This window comes from the organism of the source record quoted next, unplaced genomic scaffold (genome assembly GCF_019419815.1).
Source record: "Pyrus x bretschneideri cultivar Hongxiangsu unplaced genomic scaffold, Pyrus_bretschneideri_v1 Contig9, whole genome shotgun sequence".
Taxonomy (NCBI): domain Eukaryota; kingdom Viridiplantae; phylum Streptophyta; class Magnoliopsida; order Rosales; family Rosaceae; genus Pyrus; species Pyrus x bretschneideri.
Genome location: NW_025999831.1, coordinates 3,486,223 through 3,500,537, shown reverse-complemented (window position 1 = coordinate 3,500,537; position 14,315 = coordinate 3,486,223). Strand labels below are relative to the sequence as shown.

The 14,315-nt window shown below is 36.5% G+C and overlaps 1 protein-coding gene and 1 pseudogene across 1 annotated transcript; both read right to left on the bottom strand.

Moving 5' to 3' along the window:
* Positions 1-3,415: 3,415 nt before the first annotated feature.
* Positions 3,416-7,878, bottom strand: LOC125473596 (annotated as a pseudogene).
* A 3,196-nt stretch (positions 7,879-11,074) lies between these two features.
* On the bottom strand, positions 11,075-11,822 carry LOC108865652 (putative defensin-like protein 165). Its single transcript, XM_048576668.1, has 2 exons — positions 11,771-11,822; positions 11,075-11,235 (listed from the first exon to the last, which is right to left on the bottom strand). The coding sequence occupies exons 1-2, from the start codon at positions 11,820-11,822 to the stop codon at positions 11,075-11,077; spliced, it is 213 nt and encodes a 70-aa protein (XP_048432625.1).
* Positions 11,823-14,315: the final 2,493 nt, after the last annotated feature.

Here is a 14,315-nt window from a genome sequence, read left to right as displayed (position 1 = left end):
TAAATTTGGCCCAAAGTCCAAATAATTAATTCAATTATAATCATAGACATGAAGTTCTATTTGCATATTTTCTTGTTGCATATTTCTGTATATATATTTGCGTTTGTCTGCAGGAACATATGAACATGAAGTTCATAATTATTTTGAAACCTGAAGTTTCTAGAAATATGCCTTGTTAGAAATCCTGAAGTTTTCCTTAAAAGCATCACCCATGAAAACCCGAAGTTTTTCATGCAAATTTTAACCAATACATGTCTATTAGAACCTGAATGTTCTACTTCTATGTGAAGGGATTGATATTTTTCTCCATTGCACTGACCACATCTTGTCCATCTATTTTGTGATAGGAACATGTCGAATTTGAACAAACTCGACTTCACCACTTTGGAGGTCTCTAGAAAAAACTACCTCAAGTGGGTCCAAGATGTGAAACTCCACCTCATTGCAAAGAATTTGCGTCCTGCCATTGAAGATGAGAAAGACAATCTGGTTAGTGAAGCTGAGAAAACCACTACCATGATCTTCATTCGAAGACATATTCATGACGTCCTGCAAATCAAGTACCATGCTGAGTAGGATCCACGAGCATTATGGGTTGCTTTGGCTGATCACTTTGATCGCCAAAAGGACATCTTCTTACCTGAAGCAAGACATGACTGGCAACATTTGTGCTTCCAAGACTTTAAGTCTGTGAATGAATATAATTCTAAAGTTTGTCTAATCCGATCACATTAAAAGTTTTGCAACGAAACTTTGATTGAAGATGATCTCTTGGAGAAGACCTATTCAACCTTCTCTGCTACTAATATTGTCTTGCAACAACAATATAGAGCTCAAAGTGCACTAAGTTTTCGGATTTGATCTCTGTTTTACTTCTCATTGAAAAGCATAATCAGCTGTAGGTGAAAAATTATCAAGCTCGACCTACTGGGGCGACTACTGTGCCTGTAGCACACTATAGCATGAACCAACGCCCAAAACGCCAAAAGTGGCATGGTTGGGGCAGATAGAAGCCACCCCGTCAAGGTCAACAGAGTCAAGGCCCGTCTAAGGGAAGAAATAGAGCCCAGAAGTGCCCAAACCTCGTTCCCAAGGCCCCAAACTTCAAGAATAAGGGTAAAGCACCTGAAACCATGGATGCGGACATGTGTTATCACTGGTTCAAAGGACCATTGGTCCCCTATTTGCTGAGCTCCCTAGAAGGTTGTAGCTGAATATCATTCTTGTCCTACGAAGTTTGAATCAAACTTTATGCAAGTGGACTAACCAGAGAGTACAAAGATGAAGGTTTCTGACTTTCAAGAGGTCGTTACCCATATGGAAGATTAAAATCTTAGACATCAACTATTTTTCTAGTTGAAATTAGACATTGGAGTCGAATTCCACCTAGTGGTCGAACCCCTGTCCGCCCTTTTATTTTTTGGTTAAATTTTGAATAATTTTCCTTTTATGTTTGAATTATTTGTTGGTGATTTGTTTTTGGATATTATGTTTTTAATTAATTACCGTTCCTGAATACTTGAAATTATTTTGAATTGATATATTTTTTTAGAACTTTTATGCATATGACCGATTCAAATTAATTTTTCATTCTAGGTATGACTAGTAGGAAAGTTAGTTGTCTGGCAGATAGTGCAACTATGCATACCATTTTGTGTGAATGCATCTATTTCACTAATTTCATACCTAAGATTGCACCTCTAACAATCCTCTCAAGCCCATCCAACCTGGTCGAAGGATACGGTATGGCACATATAATGTTGTCCAATGACACAATTTTGACCATTGATGAGGTACTTTATTCTCCGCATTCCGGAAAAATGTTGTTGAGTTTTAAGGACATTAGAGATAATAATTACCATGTTGAAACCCACGTAGAAAACGAAGTTGAATTTCTTTGCATAATTTCCTACGAATATGGCTAGAAGCGTATTATAGAAAAGATGGAGCGTATTCCGAGTGGTCTGTACACTACGACCATACGCTCCATAGAATGCCACTATGTGGCCGACCCTACCACTAGGACTGCGCATGAAATTACACTTTGACATGATCGTTTGGGACATCCTGGACGAATAACGATGCGCCGTATCTTCAAATCTTCACACGAACACCCACCAACCCGAAATTTAGGTTTGATTCAAGGAATTACATGTCAAACTTGTTCCATGGGAAAGCTTAGTAATAAGCCTTCTTATGACAAGATTCGCTTGAATCTTCCCATTTTTCTACAAAGGATTCAGGGGGACATTTGTGGACCGATTCACCCTCTATGCAGACCATTTAGATATTTTAAGGTTTTGGTTGACGCTTCCACACATTGGCCACATGTGTGCTTGTTATCCACAAGAAATGCTGCATTCTCCAAACTGTTGCCTCAGGTTATCAAGCTCAGGGCTCACCACCTTCATTATCCTATCAAATCTATTCGATTGGATAAAGCTGGAGAATTCACATCTAAAACTTTTTTTGACTATTGCATCTTGGTTAGGGTTGAAGTTGAACATCTTGTACCCCATGTTCACGTCCAGAAAGGCTTGGCAGAGGCATTATTAAGCCTTTACAAATGATTATTTGATCATTGGTCATACGTACCAAGCTCCCGATCGTTGCTTGAGGCCATGCAATATTGCACGCAACCATGTTGGTCCACATGAGGCCTGTTGCGGCCCAACCATATAGTGCCCTTCAATTGGTTACCAGATACGAACCTGACATATCGAATTTGTGCATTTTTTGTTGTGCGGTCTAAGTGCCGATTTTGCCGCCCTTACACGAAGCAACTCAGGAGTGCTTTTGGTTGAGAGCAGTTGTGGGTCATATTCGAAGCTTCTGCGACCTTTACCCCATCATTGATGTCCCTAACTAGGTTTTAACAAGGCACCCACCTTGGGTTGATCATATCCCTGTTGACGTCCCGTAGACGTTTCATTTGACTTTGCATTTCTCACACATTTTTCCTTAGACTATGGATTTTGTCCCTACTCGGGTTTTTGCCATAGCCTTAAGGCTTTTTAGTGAGACTTACTTCCTTATGAAAGTTCCTACCTTATTAAGAATAGCATTGTTCCCAGAATCAGTGCCGACGAGTCGACTTCCTCAACTTCTATATGATGCCAAATCTACCTTGAGTATTACACACTCAAGGGGGAGTGTTATAAACTTCCTATTAAAGTGTGATCGTGTAAATCCTAGATTAGATTTTATTCTAATTATCTTTTCTTATTATGACTTGCATTCCTTGGGGATGATGGATTTCTTCTCTCCCTTATTATTATAAATAAAAGCACTACGTATGAGGGATAATATGCACATTCCCTTACACAATTCTACTAACACATCTTTCTCTCCACTCTCTCTCCTTGCTGCCGGCCCCCTTCTCCTTGTCAAATAAAATAGGCTATGACAATTGATAATAAATTTACCATATTCATATTATTGAAACACAAATAAAATAGTACAAATTTCAATCAGCAATGTTTGGGAAGACTTTAACAATGGCACATTATTACGAAGTGGTAACAAAATAAAAGACAACAGGATCTGTAAAATTAATGAGAGCCGCATTCAGGCTGACAGGCAAATGGACCAACTGAGTAGAGACTAGACTGAACGAGAGTTTTTGGGTGACAAATGCCTTCACTGGCCTCAAGATCGCGCCCTTCAATCCAGCGTGGAAATTAGTCGGCTTTGAGCAAGAGGCCAACGGCGATGAAAAATGCGACAAAGAGGTGGTGATGTTCTTGGGGACTGCTATGAAGAAATACCTCCCTTGTATGTCTTGGCTTTAACTACCACTGGGTTCTTAGTATTGTTGCACAACAACTTTACAGTAGCACCTGCCACAGAAACAAAAAATGAAAAATGAAAACTAAAAAAAAAACAAAAACAAGTCATAAAAATCTAAACCCTAAAAATTGGTTATATTTGTGCTAGTAAACATGTGGATTAATAGTCACATTTTCTTGGAAGAATAATGGAATCATGATCAACTGTTTCAATGCATTAGACAGTGTCAACAATGAAATTAATTTTGTCAAATAATATTGTCTTAAGAATATATAACGAAAGCTAACTTGGACTAACCTTGAAGTGGCGAGGCACCCACGAGGGTGTCAAATCTAGAGTACTTGCAGGACTTGCAATAAACAACTGCTTCAACCGCTATGAAGCTTTTTGGTGGTGCTTGGGGTGATGGAGAATGGCTAGGGGTTGAACTGGGGTGCGAGCAGGTGAGGGAACTGGTGCACTGCTGGGAGAGCGGTTACTTGGTGGGTGAGCCGGTGCATGGCTTGGTGAGTGAGCCGGTGCTTCGCTTGGTGGGTGAACAGGTGAACGATTAATTAGGTGAGTGACTCGGTGAACGGTTAGGTGAGTGAGCCGGTACGTGGCTTGGTGAGTGAACCGGTACATGATTTGGCAGGTGAAACGGTGAATGGTTAGGTGAGTGAACTGGCCTGGCTTGGTGGGTGAACCGGAGCATGGCTTGGAGGATGAATGGGAGAATGGGTTGGAGGGTGGACCAGTGAGTGGCTTGATCGGCGTGTGATGGTGGTCGTGGTGGTGGCCGTGGCTGTGGCGGCAACTAGGAGGATGAGCCGGGGAAGCTATCGGGTGAAGGTTTGACCTAAAACAATGAAGCTGCTAAATAAAAGCATAGGAGTTGCACAAGCATTATAGCTTGAGCTGCACGGACACTCATATTCTCTTTTCGTCCTGTATTTCTTTTTCTTAAAAGAGATCGGCGAGAAACTGAAAATAGAGACATGGAGTGAGGGGATCAAGTGAGTGAATTTATAGGGTGTTTAAGCTTGCAGTTTAAAGCAAATATTAAGTTAATTAGCAGTTTATGCAGTCAGAAAATCTGTCAAGCTACCCAAATTGAAAGTGATTATTAAGCTGATGAGAAAGTTTATTAACAATTATCTCCATAAGTTTTGAAATCTGTCTAAAAATTAGCCTTCAATAACTCTTTGCTACTGAATTGACTGTATTCGAGCAAAAATTCTGTCAAATTTGCTACATGATTGAAAATTGCAGTTTCAACTCTATTTTTAAATGAAATTTTAAGCTGAAATAGTTCTGAAATTTCTTTAACAATGATTTTTTTTTTTTTTTTTAACAAACGATATTATTTACACTAAGGGAGTGAGGGAGTGGACTAAGCCTCACAATGAACTAACAATAATGTAGGAGAGACTCAACAGCTGAATTACAAAATGAGCAACAAGAAACTATTGAAACTCTCTTATGTTTGAGCATCGTATCAGTGAGAAGACAACCATGTAAGACTTTCCAAATAGTTAGGTTTTGCCTTGAGAGAGCCAAACTAACATAAAGAGTCTAAAGATGCCTACAATGTAAGAGGGTTAGCTGTAATTAGAGCAGCAACTTTAGAAAAAATAGTAGTGAAATCCGACAGTAACTCCCAATCAATTATTAGGCCAAAAAGAAACTTGAGAACCATCACCCACAATCCAAGTAGAATGTGAAGAGATAATAAAGAACTTTTTTAAAACCCAGCCACAACGATGATGTTTTAAAAGTGGAAAGAGAAATCAAACATCTATGCAAGATGCAAGCACACATGAAAATACCACTAGAGAGGAAGAATCCATCATATCCCAACAACAGTTTAAAATCAATGAACAATATAGAACCGCCAAATCCTTTAACCTTGAACCACCAAGATGCTTTAGGTGACAACAAACATGCCAAGAAATTAGAAGAGTGCCACGAGAGTCCTGATGACCTAACCAGAAAAAAAAATTCCTTATCCAACGTTAGACTTGATTTAAAAAAGAAGAGGTCAAGTGCATACTTGAAAACTATATATTAGAATGCTTTAGATGAAAGACATGATTAGTTGTAACCGACCCACTTGAGAAAGCATAAGGCTCTTCCAAGTCGAGAGTTTACATTTTACTTTATCTGCAACGTCCTCATAGTAACTCTGAATGGGCCAACCTTGAAAGATGGAAATACCAAAATATTTGAATGGAAAACAACCCACTACAATACCTAGAAGATTCATGATAGAACTCTACCTTGGTTGCACATAGGGGTGGGTTGGAAAAACCCAAAAAAAGGGGGACCGAAAACCGAACCACAACCGAAAAAATCAAATTGAAAAAAAACTGAACCGAAAATACAAAATCGAACCAAACCAAAATGATTTGGTTCGGCTTTGGTTTTTGGAGTTCGGAAATTGAACTAAACCGAGCCAAACCGAAGTTAGTTTGTGATTAATACCAGGGTAATGATTGATTGAACAGTAACCTTGCACCTGCCAGTTCAGAAATTTGTCCATACTAATTTAGAACCTTTCCCCAATATATGTTTATTTCCTTTTGAGTGTGTACATATATGTATATATGTATGCGTGTGTGTGTAAAGTCAGGTAAATTAGTAGTAAAATCAATAGAATATAAGTTATAATATATAGATAAAGTGATAAGTACTGAACCTGTTGCAGAAACCTAGTTGAAAAATATTTGAGAGAATTAGTTGAGATGAAAGAAATGGTAATTTAGATATATGCATGATGAATCACATGAATGGTTTCCTGAATGTTTGCTCATGTCATGCAGCAAATGCAAAGGAGATCAAATAGATGCAAATAGAATGAATGGCCTTTTTTTAACCTCCAAATTTGAGTCCATCTTGTAATCAGTTTATTCTTAACATTCTAATTTGGCATTTTGAAATTTTCTTACTTTAAAATAAAAATAAACCAAACTGGATCGAAATCGAACCGAGAAAAATCAAACTGAAAAAAAACCGAACCGAAAAAAATCAATGAAAAATCCGAACCGAACTGAATAGTAACTTCAATTCGATTTTAGGTTTCGGCAAAAAACCGAATCGAATGGAACCGAACCCACCCCTAGTTGCTCATAGTTACAAAAGACCAATGATTTTGATTTGTTGATTACTTGACCTGAGTAAAGCTCATATTTCATAATAAAACTCATAAGGCATCTAAGATCAGCACATGTGCCACATAAAAATATCATAATAGCATCAGTAAATAAAACACGAGTAGGGGCACGTAGACCCCGTTGGGCATCCATCGAAACCAACTCGCCATATGAAATTAACATCGATTAACCGCAACTCAAAACCTTCTCTGCCAAGCAAAATAACAGAGGAGACAAAGAATCACCCTGTCGAACACCTCTAGAACAAGAGAAAAAGCCAGAAACTTGTCCATTAACCAATAAAGATAGATAAGCATGTCGTAGAATTTCCTCCACCCAATCAACAAACACATGAGAGAAACCAAAATCTTTTAGAACGTGTAACAAAAAAGACCAGCCTAAAGTGTCAAAGGCCTTTTGAATATCAAACTTGATTGCCATATTACCTCCCACGCATCGTTTATTAAGGACATTCATGCACTCATAAGTGAGAATAGTGTCATCTGAGATGGTTCAATCTTTAAGAAAAACATGTTCTTGAGGGTATACAATCCTGGAAGCAATTGAGCCCAACCTGTCGATAAGAATGCAAGTGATGATTTTGAAGACAATACTGAATCTACACTGGAACCTTTTGGAATAAGAACTACTAAAATTAAAATGAAGAGGAATTTCCCGCCAATGAAAAAAATCTGAATAGCCAAAACCATATCTGGACCAACTGTATTCCAACATACAACATAAAAATAACCATTGAAGCCATCAGGACCCGGAGAACTAGAAGGATCCAAACTTTGAACTGTCGTATACACCTTCTCTGGATAGGCACTCTAAACAAAGGCACATTCTCTTCGTCACTTACCAAATTAGGAATTACTCTTTTAACTAGTCCGGTATCTACTATATCGACGTCCGCATACAAATACCTCCAAGGACCTCCAAGAACCACCTTGGGCATCTAGTTGAGGAAAAGAGTGAAACAGCGGACCGGCGGTTGTAGGTTCTCCAAATGACTCACAAAGGAGAAGAAACTATTCATTTTTTTTTAAAAGACTTGGCCAAAACAACGTTATTTTGAGCCAAGCCCTTTCAAACAAAATAATTAAAAGAAAGTCTTTCTTATGAAGTAAAGTTAATGAGATCCTTTTTAATTAAAGAAAGTATATTTTCTTCCCTCCTACTCGAGATCTCCACCAATCCCATTATTGGGTAATTCTAAATTATAATTCCATCTTTCCTCTAACACCACCCAACCGATCACCATACCACCACCAGCTGCTTCACGCCTCCACCTGTCTAAATTAATCATACTAGTTGTTAAAATTGACATGTATTGGATGAAAATTTTAAATTCATAATAAATTATAGTTATTGTTAATTTGTTGTGATTATTGTTTGGATCATATGTAAGCTAACTTTTTTTTTTTTAGCTTCATCAATTGATATAGTTTTTAGGGTTAATGACAAAAAACTACCTCAAGTTTGGGTCAAATGACACTTTCATACCTCATCTTTTAAAATTGACAATGTCATACCTCATCTTACGAATTTGTGTCAATGTTATACCTTCCGTTAGCTTGGCCGTTTATTTCTCAGTTAAATGCTGACGTGGCTTGATGCGGGACCCATTTTTATTAAAAAATTAATAAAAAAATTATTAAAAACAAAAAAAATCATTTAATATTATTTAAATATTAAAATTATAAAGACCCTTTTTTTTTTTCTTCTCTCTTCTTCTTCTTCCCTCTTCTTCCCTCTTCTTCTTCTTCCTCTTCTTCTTCTGCAGGGGGACGAACTGGGGCTTTTTTTTTTTTTTTTTTTTTTTTTTTTTTGTTCTTCTCTCTTCTTCTTCTTCCCCCTTCTTCCCTCTTCTTCTTCTTCTTCTTCTTCTTCTTCTTCTACTTCTGCAGGGGGACGAACTGGGTTTTTTTCTTTTTTTTTTTTCTGGGTTTTTTCTGTAGGTCCATGGTTATTTCGTGCATCTCCCCCTCTCTAATCCCCATCATCTTCCTGCAACCCAGCAACCCAGAAAAGAAGAAGGAGAAAGAAGAAGAAGAAGAAGAGAAAAAAGAAAAAAAAAAAACCAGCAGCAAACCCGTCCACTCCCACCCAACCCCACCCCCCCCCCCAACCTAACCCGCAGAAGAAGAAGAAGAAGAAGAAGAGGGAAGCAGAAGAAGAGAGAAGAAAAAAAAAAAAAAAAAAAAAAAAAAGCCCAGTTCGTCCCCCTGCAGAAGAAGAAGAAGAAGAAAGAAGAAGAAGAAGAAGAAGAAGAGGGAAGAAGAGAGAAGGAAAAAAAAAAAAAAAAAACCCAGTTCGTCCTCTGCAGAAGGGGAAGAAGAAGAAGAAGAAAAAAAAAAAAAACCCCCCCAGTTCGTCCTCTGCAGAAGGGGAAGAAGAAAAAAAAAACCCCCCCCCCCAGTTCGTCCTCTGCAGAAGGGGAAGAAGAAAAAAAAAAAAATAAAAAAAAAAAACCCCCCCAGTTCGTCCTCTGCAGAAGGGGAAGAAGAAAAAAAAAAAAAAAAAAAAAAAAAACCCCCCCCCAGTTCGTCCTCTGCAGAAGGGGAAGAAGAAGAAAAAAAAAAAAAAAAAAAACAAACAGCAGCAACCCAGTTCGCCCCCCTCACACCCACCCTCTCCTCTCCACACCCATTCCCCCACCCCCCCTCTCCCCCCCTCCCCCCACCCGGACCCCCGCCGCCCATTTTCTCCTCGCCCAGGAGAATGGGTTTTTTTTTTCTGGGTTTTTTTTTTTTTTTTTTTTTTAGGGGTTGTAGATAGTGGGTGCGAGGTTGGGGTGCGAAGGTGGGGAGGTTGGGTGCGTGGGTGTGGGGAGAAGAGGGGGTGAGGAGCAAGGAAAACAAATTGATTTTTTTTTTTTTTTCTCTTCTGTTTTTCTGGGTTGTAGTTGCAGAAAGGGGAAGAAGATGAAGATGGGGAGAAGGGAGAGAGGGCGGGGGGGGGGAAGGGAGATTGACGTTGGTTTTTTTTTTTTTTTTTTTAAATAATTTTTTTATTATTTTAATATTTAAATAATATTAAATGATTTTTTTTGTTTTTAATAATTTTTTTTATTAATTTTTTAATAAAAATGGGTCCCAGATCAAGCCACGTCAGCATTTAACTGAGAATAAACGGCCAAACTAACGGAAGGTATAACATTGACACAAATTCGTAAAATGAGGTATGACATTGTCAATTTTAAAAGATGAGGTATGAAAGTGTCATTTGACCCATACTTGAGGTAGTTTTTTGTAATTAACCCTAGTTTTTATTTTGATTAATTGATGTGTAGAAATTAGAAGTATGAAATTATATTACAAGCGAAAATCATCATCGATCAATTCAGACAACCCTATTCCAAATAGTTCAATTCTAATTTTGGATAGTTAAACTCCAATTTTGGATAGTTTCAAATCATCATTGATATGTTTTTCTTGTATTAACAATGAAACTATCATGATATGTTTTCAAAGAATGAAACCTCATCGTGGATAAAAATTTAGTCTTTGTAGCTTGCAGTATTGTTTGTACAAAGCTTATGAATGGAAAGTTTGTAGTCTATTGTTTAATTTTTCAATGTTATTATCATCGGAGCTTTTATATTGGGACCACTCAATGTTAAAATCCTACATCCCTCACTACTTGTATGCATTCTTCATGTCACATATAAACTCATTTCATCACCACGGCTAACATTAGTTTTGCTAGCGTGATAGGACTCTTTGATCTTTCAACAGTGAAATATGAAGACATTGTGATTTTTAATAATAATTCTGAGAAATTGAGCCTACGGTTACCAAGAAAAGAAATTTGAGGGAATTTTGGCAAAGATTTTGATTTCTTTGGTTTTGTGCAAGTGGAATATTTGTGGTTTTAGATGTTTCAGCCCATAGGAGCTGCTGCCGCTTCCATGATAGAGAATAGAGTGTAAAAGGTAAACTGAAATCATACAACTGTGTGTTGACCACCAATCTTTGAAGAAAGACTATGCTAAAAAGAGAATCTTATTGTAATTCTGGCCAATTGCCTCTCTTTTACAGTATGTAGATTATTCCATCGTTAATAGAAGCTAGACTTTCATTTTATATTTTAACCTGAATATACCAAAAGAGAGTACATCAGGGTCAAAAGAAGTACCACCAGCAGAGACATCAACAGTTATAGATGCAGTAACAGGCATAGTCAGTGCCTGCAGGATTGGCAATGCATGTATGTCCTTGGTCATGGTGTTTGTTAAAGCACTTCTCCCCGCAATCCAATAACGTGCAATTGCTTGGATACAATAACTCTCGGCATCTCTTTTGTGCGTAAACTTGTCACAAGTTTCCATGCTTCAATGCAACTACAAAATTATAAGACAGTTGAATAAGCGCGAATAAGTTTTGTTTTTCACAAAATATAAACCAAATTTTAATTTAATTTAATTTATAAAGCGTAATAAAATATAACATGGTTTGTGTGTGTGTTATTTAACTCAAGCTCCTAACTTAATTGAAGAAAAAGGAAAAGGGGGTAAGAGAGAGGCTATAGAGTACGAAGATTACATTCATGTTTCTTAACTATTTACAATCAGGCATCTCAAATACACTAGTTAAAATAGCTAGTATTGTTGAAAGCATCATGCTAAACTGACTTGCCAAAATAATTTTGGGATTTAACATTTGTTGTATCGTCAAAATCACTATACCTAGTCTTTAACATGTTAATGAAAATATTTGAGATAAAATTCTAGGAAGCACTTTGAATCAACATATGCAAGAAAACACAATGATTTTGAAATTATTATAACCCAAAAGAAAAAACAAACTAAAACTCCAAAATAACTACAAAGGATAAGCCAAACATACCTGAGAAAATAAGAACAAGGAGAATGAAATGGACGAATGAAAATTTAGACATCTCTAGCACTTGTGTTTATTAGCTAATAAAGTATTTGTATTTCACTTTGTGGGATGGTAAATTACAAGTGTCTATGGACAATATATAGGGAGAGAGGGGATTAATATTGAACGAGTATTTTGAGATTATACTATTTCCTTGTACTAAAATCCTAGCTACATTCAAATAATCTATTTAATTTGTTAAAAGATCTTATTGATTTAATTCATAAAATTAATTGCGTACATGCATGTGAACCAAATTTGTAAAAGTATTAGTGATAAACTTCTCCCCTGTATTTGATTCAGGGTTTCCACAAATCAAATATACAAAAGGAAAAAAAATGGAGAAAAACCGAAACAATGCGATAGGATAAACCAAGGAAACTTGAGAAAACAAGAACAAGGAGGAAGAAATGGAAGAAAGAAAATTTAGACATCTCGAGTCCTCGATACTGTGTTTACTAATATCTATTATTTTGAAGACCGTTGGAGCAGCAAGTCCATGGACAAGGAATATATATATAGGAAGGGTGGGGATTATTATTAAACAAGTATTTTGAGAGTATAATATTTCCTTATGCTAAAATCCTAGCGGGATTCAACTAATCTATTTAATTTGTTACAAGTAATATTGATTTATTGATTAAACTTAACCATTCATTTACAATACATTCTATTGTTTTTTGATGTATAATTACTAGAATTACATTTGATTGTGACAATTCATGCATTTTCCTTCACATTCATTTATTAATTGAATTAAAATTCGAGTCAATAACGTTGGCATTATTACCTACGATTTCAAAAGAATTGGGACGTTGGCACTTTTGCAACCATTCCTCTCTTCATTTGATTATTAATTTGACAATTATTTCTTTAATTCTCCAACTTTATATACATAGTAAATGACCAACGTTTTCCTACACACAATGTGAAATCAATCCCTTTCTTTTTAGATTTTGATTCAATATTCTTTGTATGATTGGAATCCTTTTTGTCCACTATAAGCTATTCTCCTTGTTTGTTTTGATGTTCTAAAATCAAAGGAAATAATCGAGTTGTTCGTAGATTCAAGTATTGCAAGTGTACATACACAAGGATCACATATAGGTTGTATCTTGGAGAGTATGGTGTTGTAACATGCTACACCTAGACATTGTCTCCGAGAGGCGAAATCTACTCTTAAGAACAACAAACTTACACATCTCAATTTAAAATCTTATTCTAATCAAGGATCGACGAAGAGCGGTTTTTGCTCTACAAAAAGATAAGTATTTATTTTGTTGTTGTTTCATTATTTTATATGATTTGCCACATCAACGTAAGTTATCGTTTCCTAATGTTTATCTTTTGTAATTTGTTTCATTATTTTATATGATTTAACAATGGGCATCCCTGCCTGGAAAACTAATAGAGTAAATTTTGTGGAAGTTACTTTCTGCCACATGCAAAAGGTGTAGTGATCGCTCATGGATAATTGGTATTTGATTATAAAACAATACAATAATCTTGTGACGCTGCAAATTATAGTAAGGTTGCAACGACTAGCGTTGGTGTTTTTGGTCTTCGGAGACGGGTCATGTTGTGATTTGCTTCAAAGTCCTTGACAATTGCTATACAAACAATATTTTTGAATTAATGCATGCTACATCATTGAAGAACCCAATGATGTACATTATTCATTCGTTACATTAAAAGAAAATACACGCATAATAAAATTCAAAAAATCCAAAATAAAAAGCTATTTTACATTGTTTACATTCATCCCTCATGTTTCTGTACTTTCTTCATGTCACACAAAAATAGAAAAAGCCACTTAACATATATGTGAGCAGGGACGAGAGGCTAATGAGATTAAGGATTGGCCGAAAAATATTCAAGGAAATTACAAATGTGAGACCCAATTTAGGTACAATGTTTTTGTGATTAAAAGAAAAATTACTAATTTCCTCATCAATACCAATTAATGGAAGAAAAAAAAAAGCACTAAAAAATCTGTTGATAATAAATTTACCACATTCATATTATTGAAACACAAATAAAAGAGTACTAATTTCAATCAGCATGTTTGGGATGACCTTAACAATGGCACATTATTCCGAAGTGGTAACAGAATAAAAGAGAACAGGATCTGTAAAATTAATGAGAGACGCATTTAGGCTCAAGGGAAAATGGACCAACTGAGTAGGGACTGAACGGGAGTTTTTTGGTGACAAATGCCTTCACTGGCCTCAAGATCGCACCCTTCTGTCCCGCGTGGAAATTAGTCGGCTTCGAGCAAGAGGTCAACGGTGATGTAAAAAGTGAGACCCTGCACTTATGCGACAAAGAGGTGGTGATGTTCTTGGGGGCTGCTATGAAGAAATAGCCTCTCTTGTCTGTCTTGGCTTTAACTACCATTGGGTTCTTAGAATTGTTGCACAAGAGCTTTACAGTAACATCTGCCACAGAAAAATGAAAGATGAAATCTAAAAAAATAAAAAAAAATTAATAAAAGATCTAAACCCTAAAA

Bases quoted from the DNA above. Each gene is read 5' to 3' on its own strand.
- LOC108865652 (XM_048576668.1), bottom strand. From the start codon at position 11,822: ATGTCTAAATTTTCATTCGTCCATTTCATTCTCCTTGTTCTTATTTTC. The intron at 11,236-11,770 runs GTATGTTTGGCT...ACTTGTGACAAG, and splicing joins CCTTGTTCTTATTTTCTCAG to TTTACGCACAAAAGAGATGC.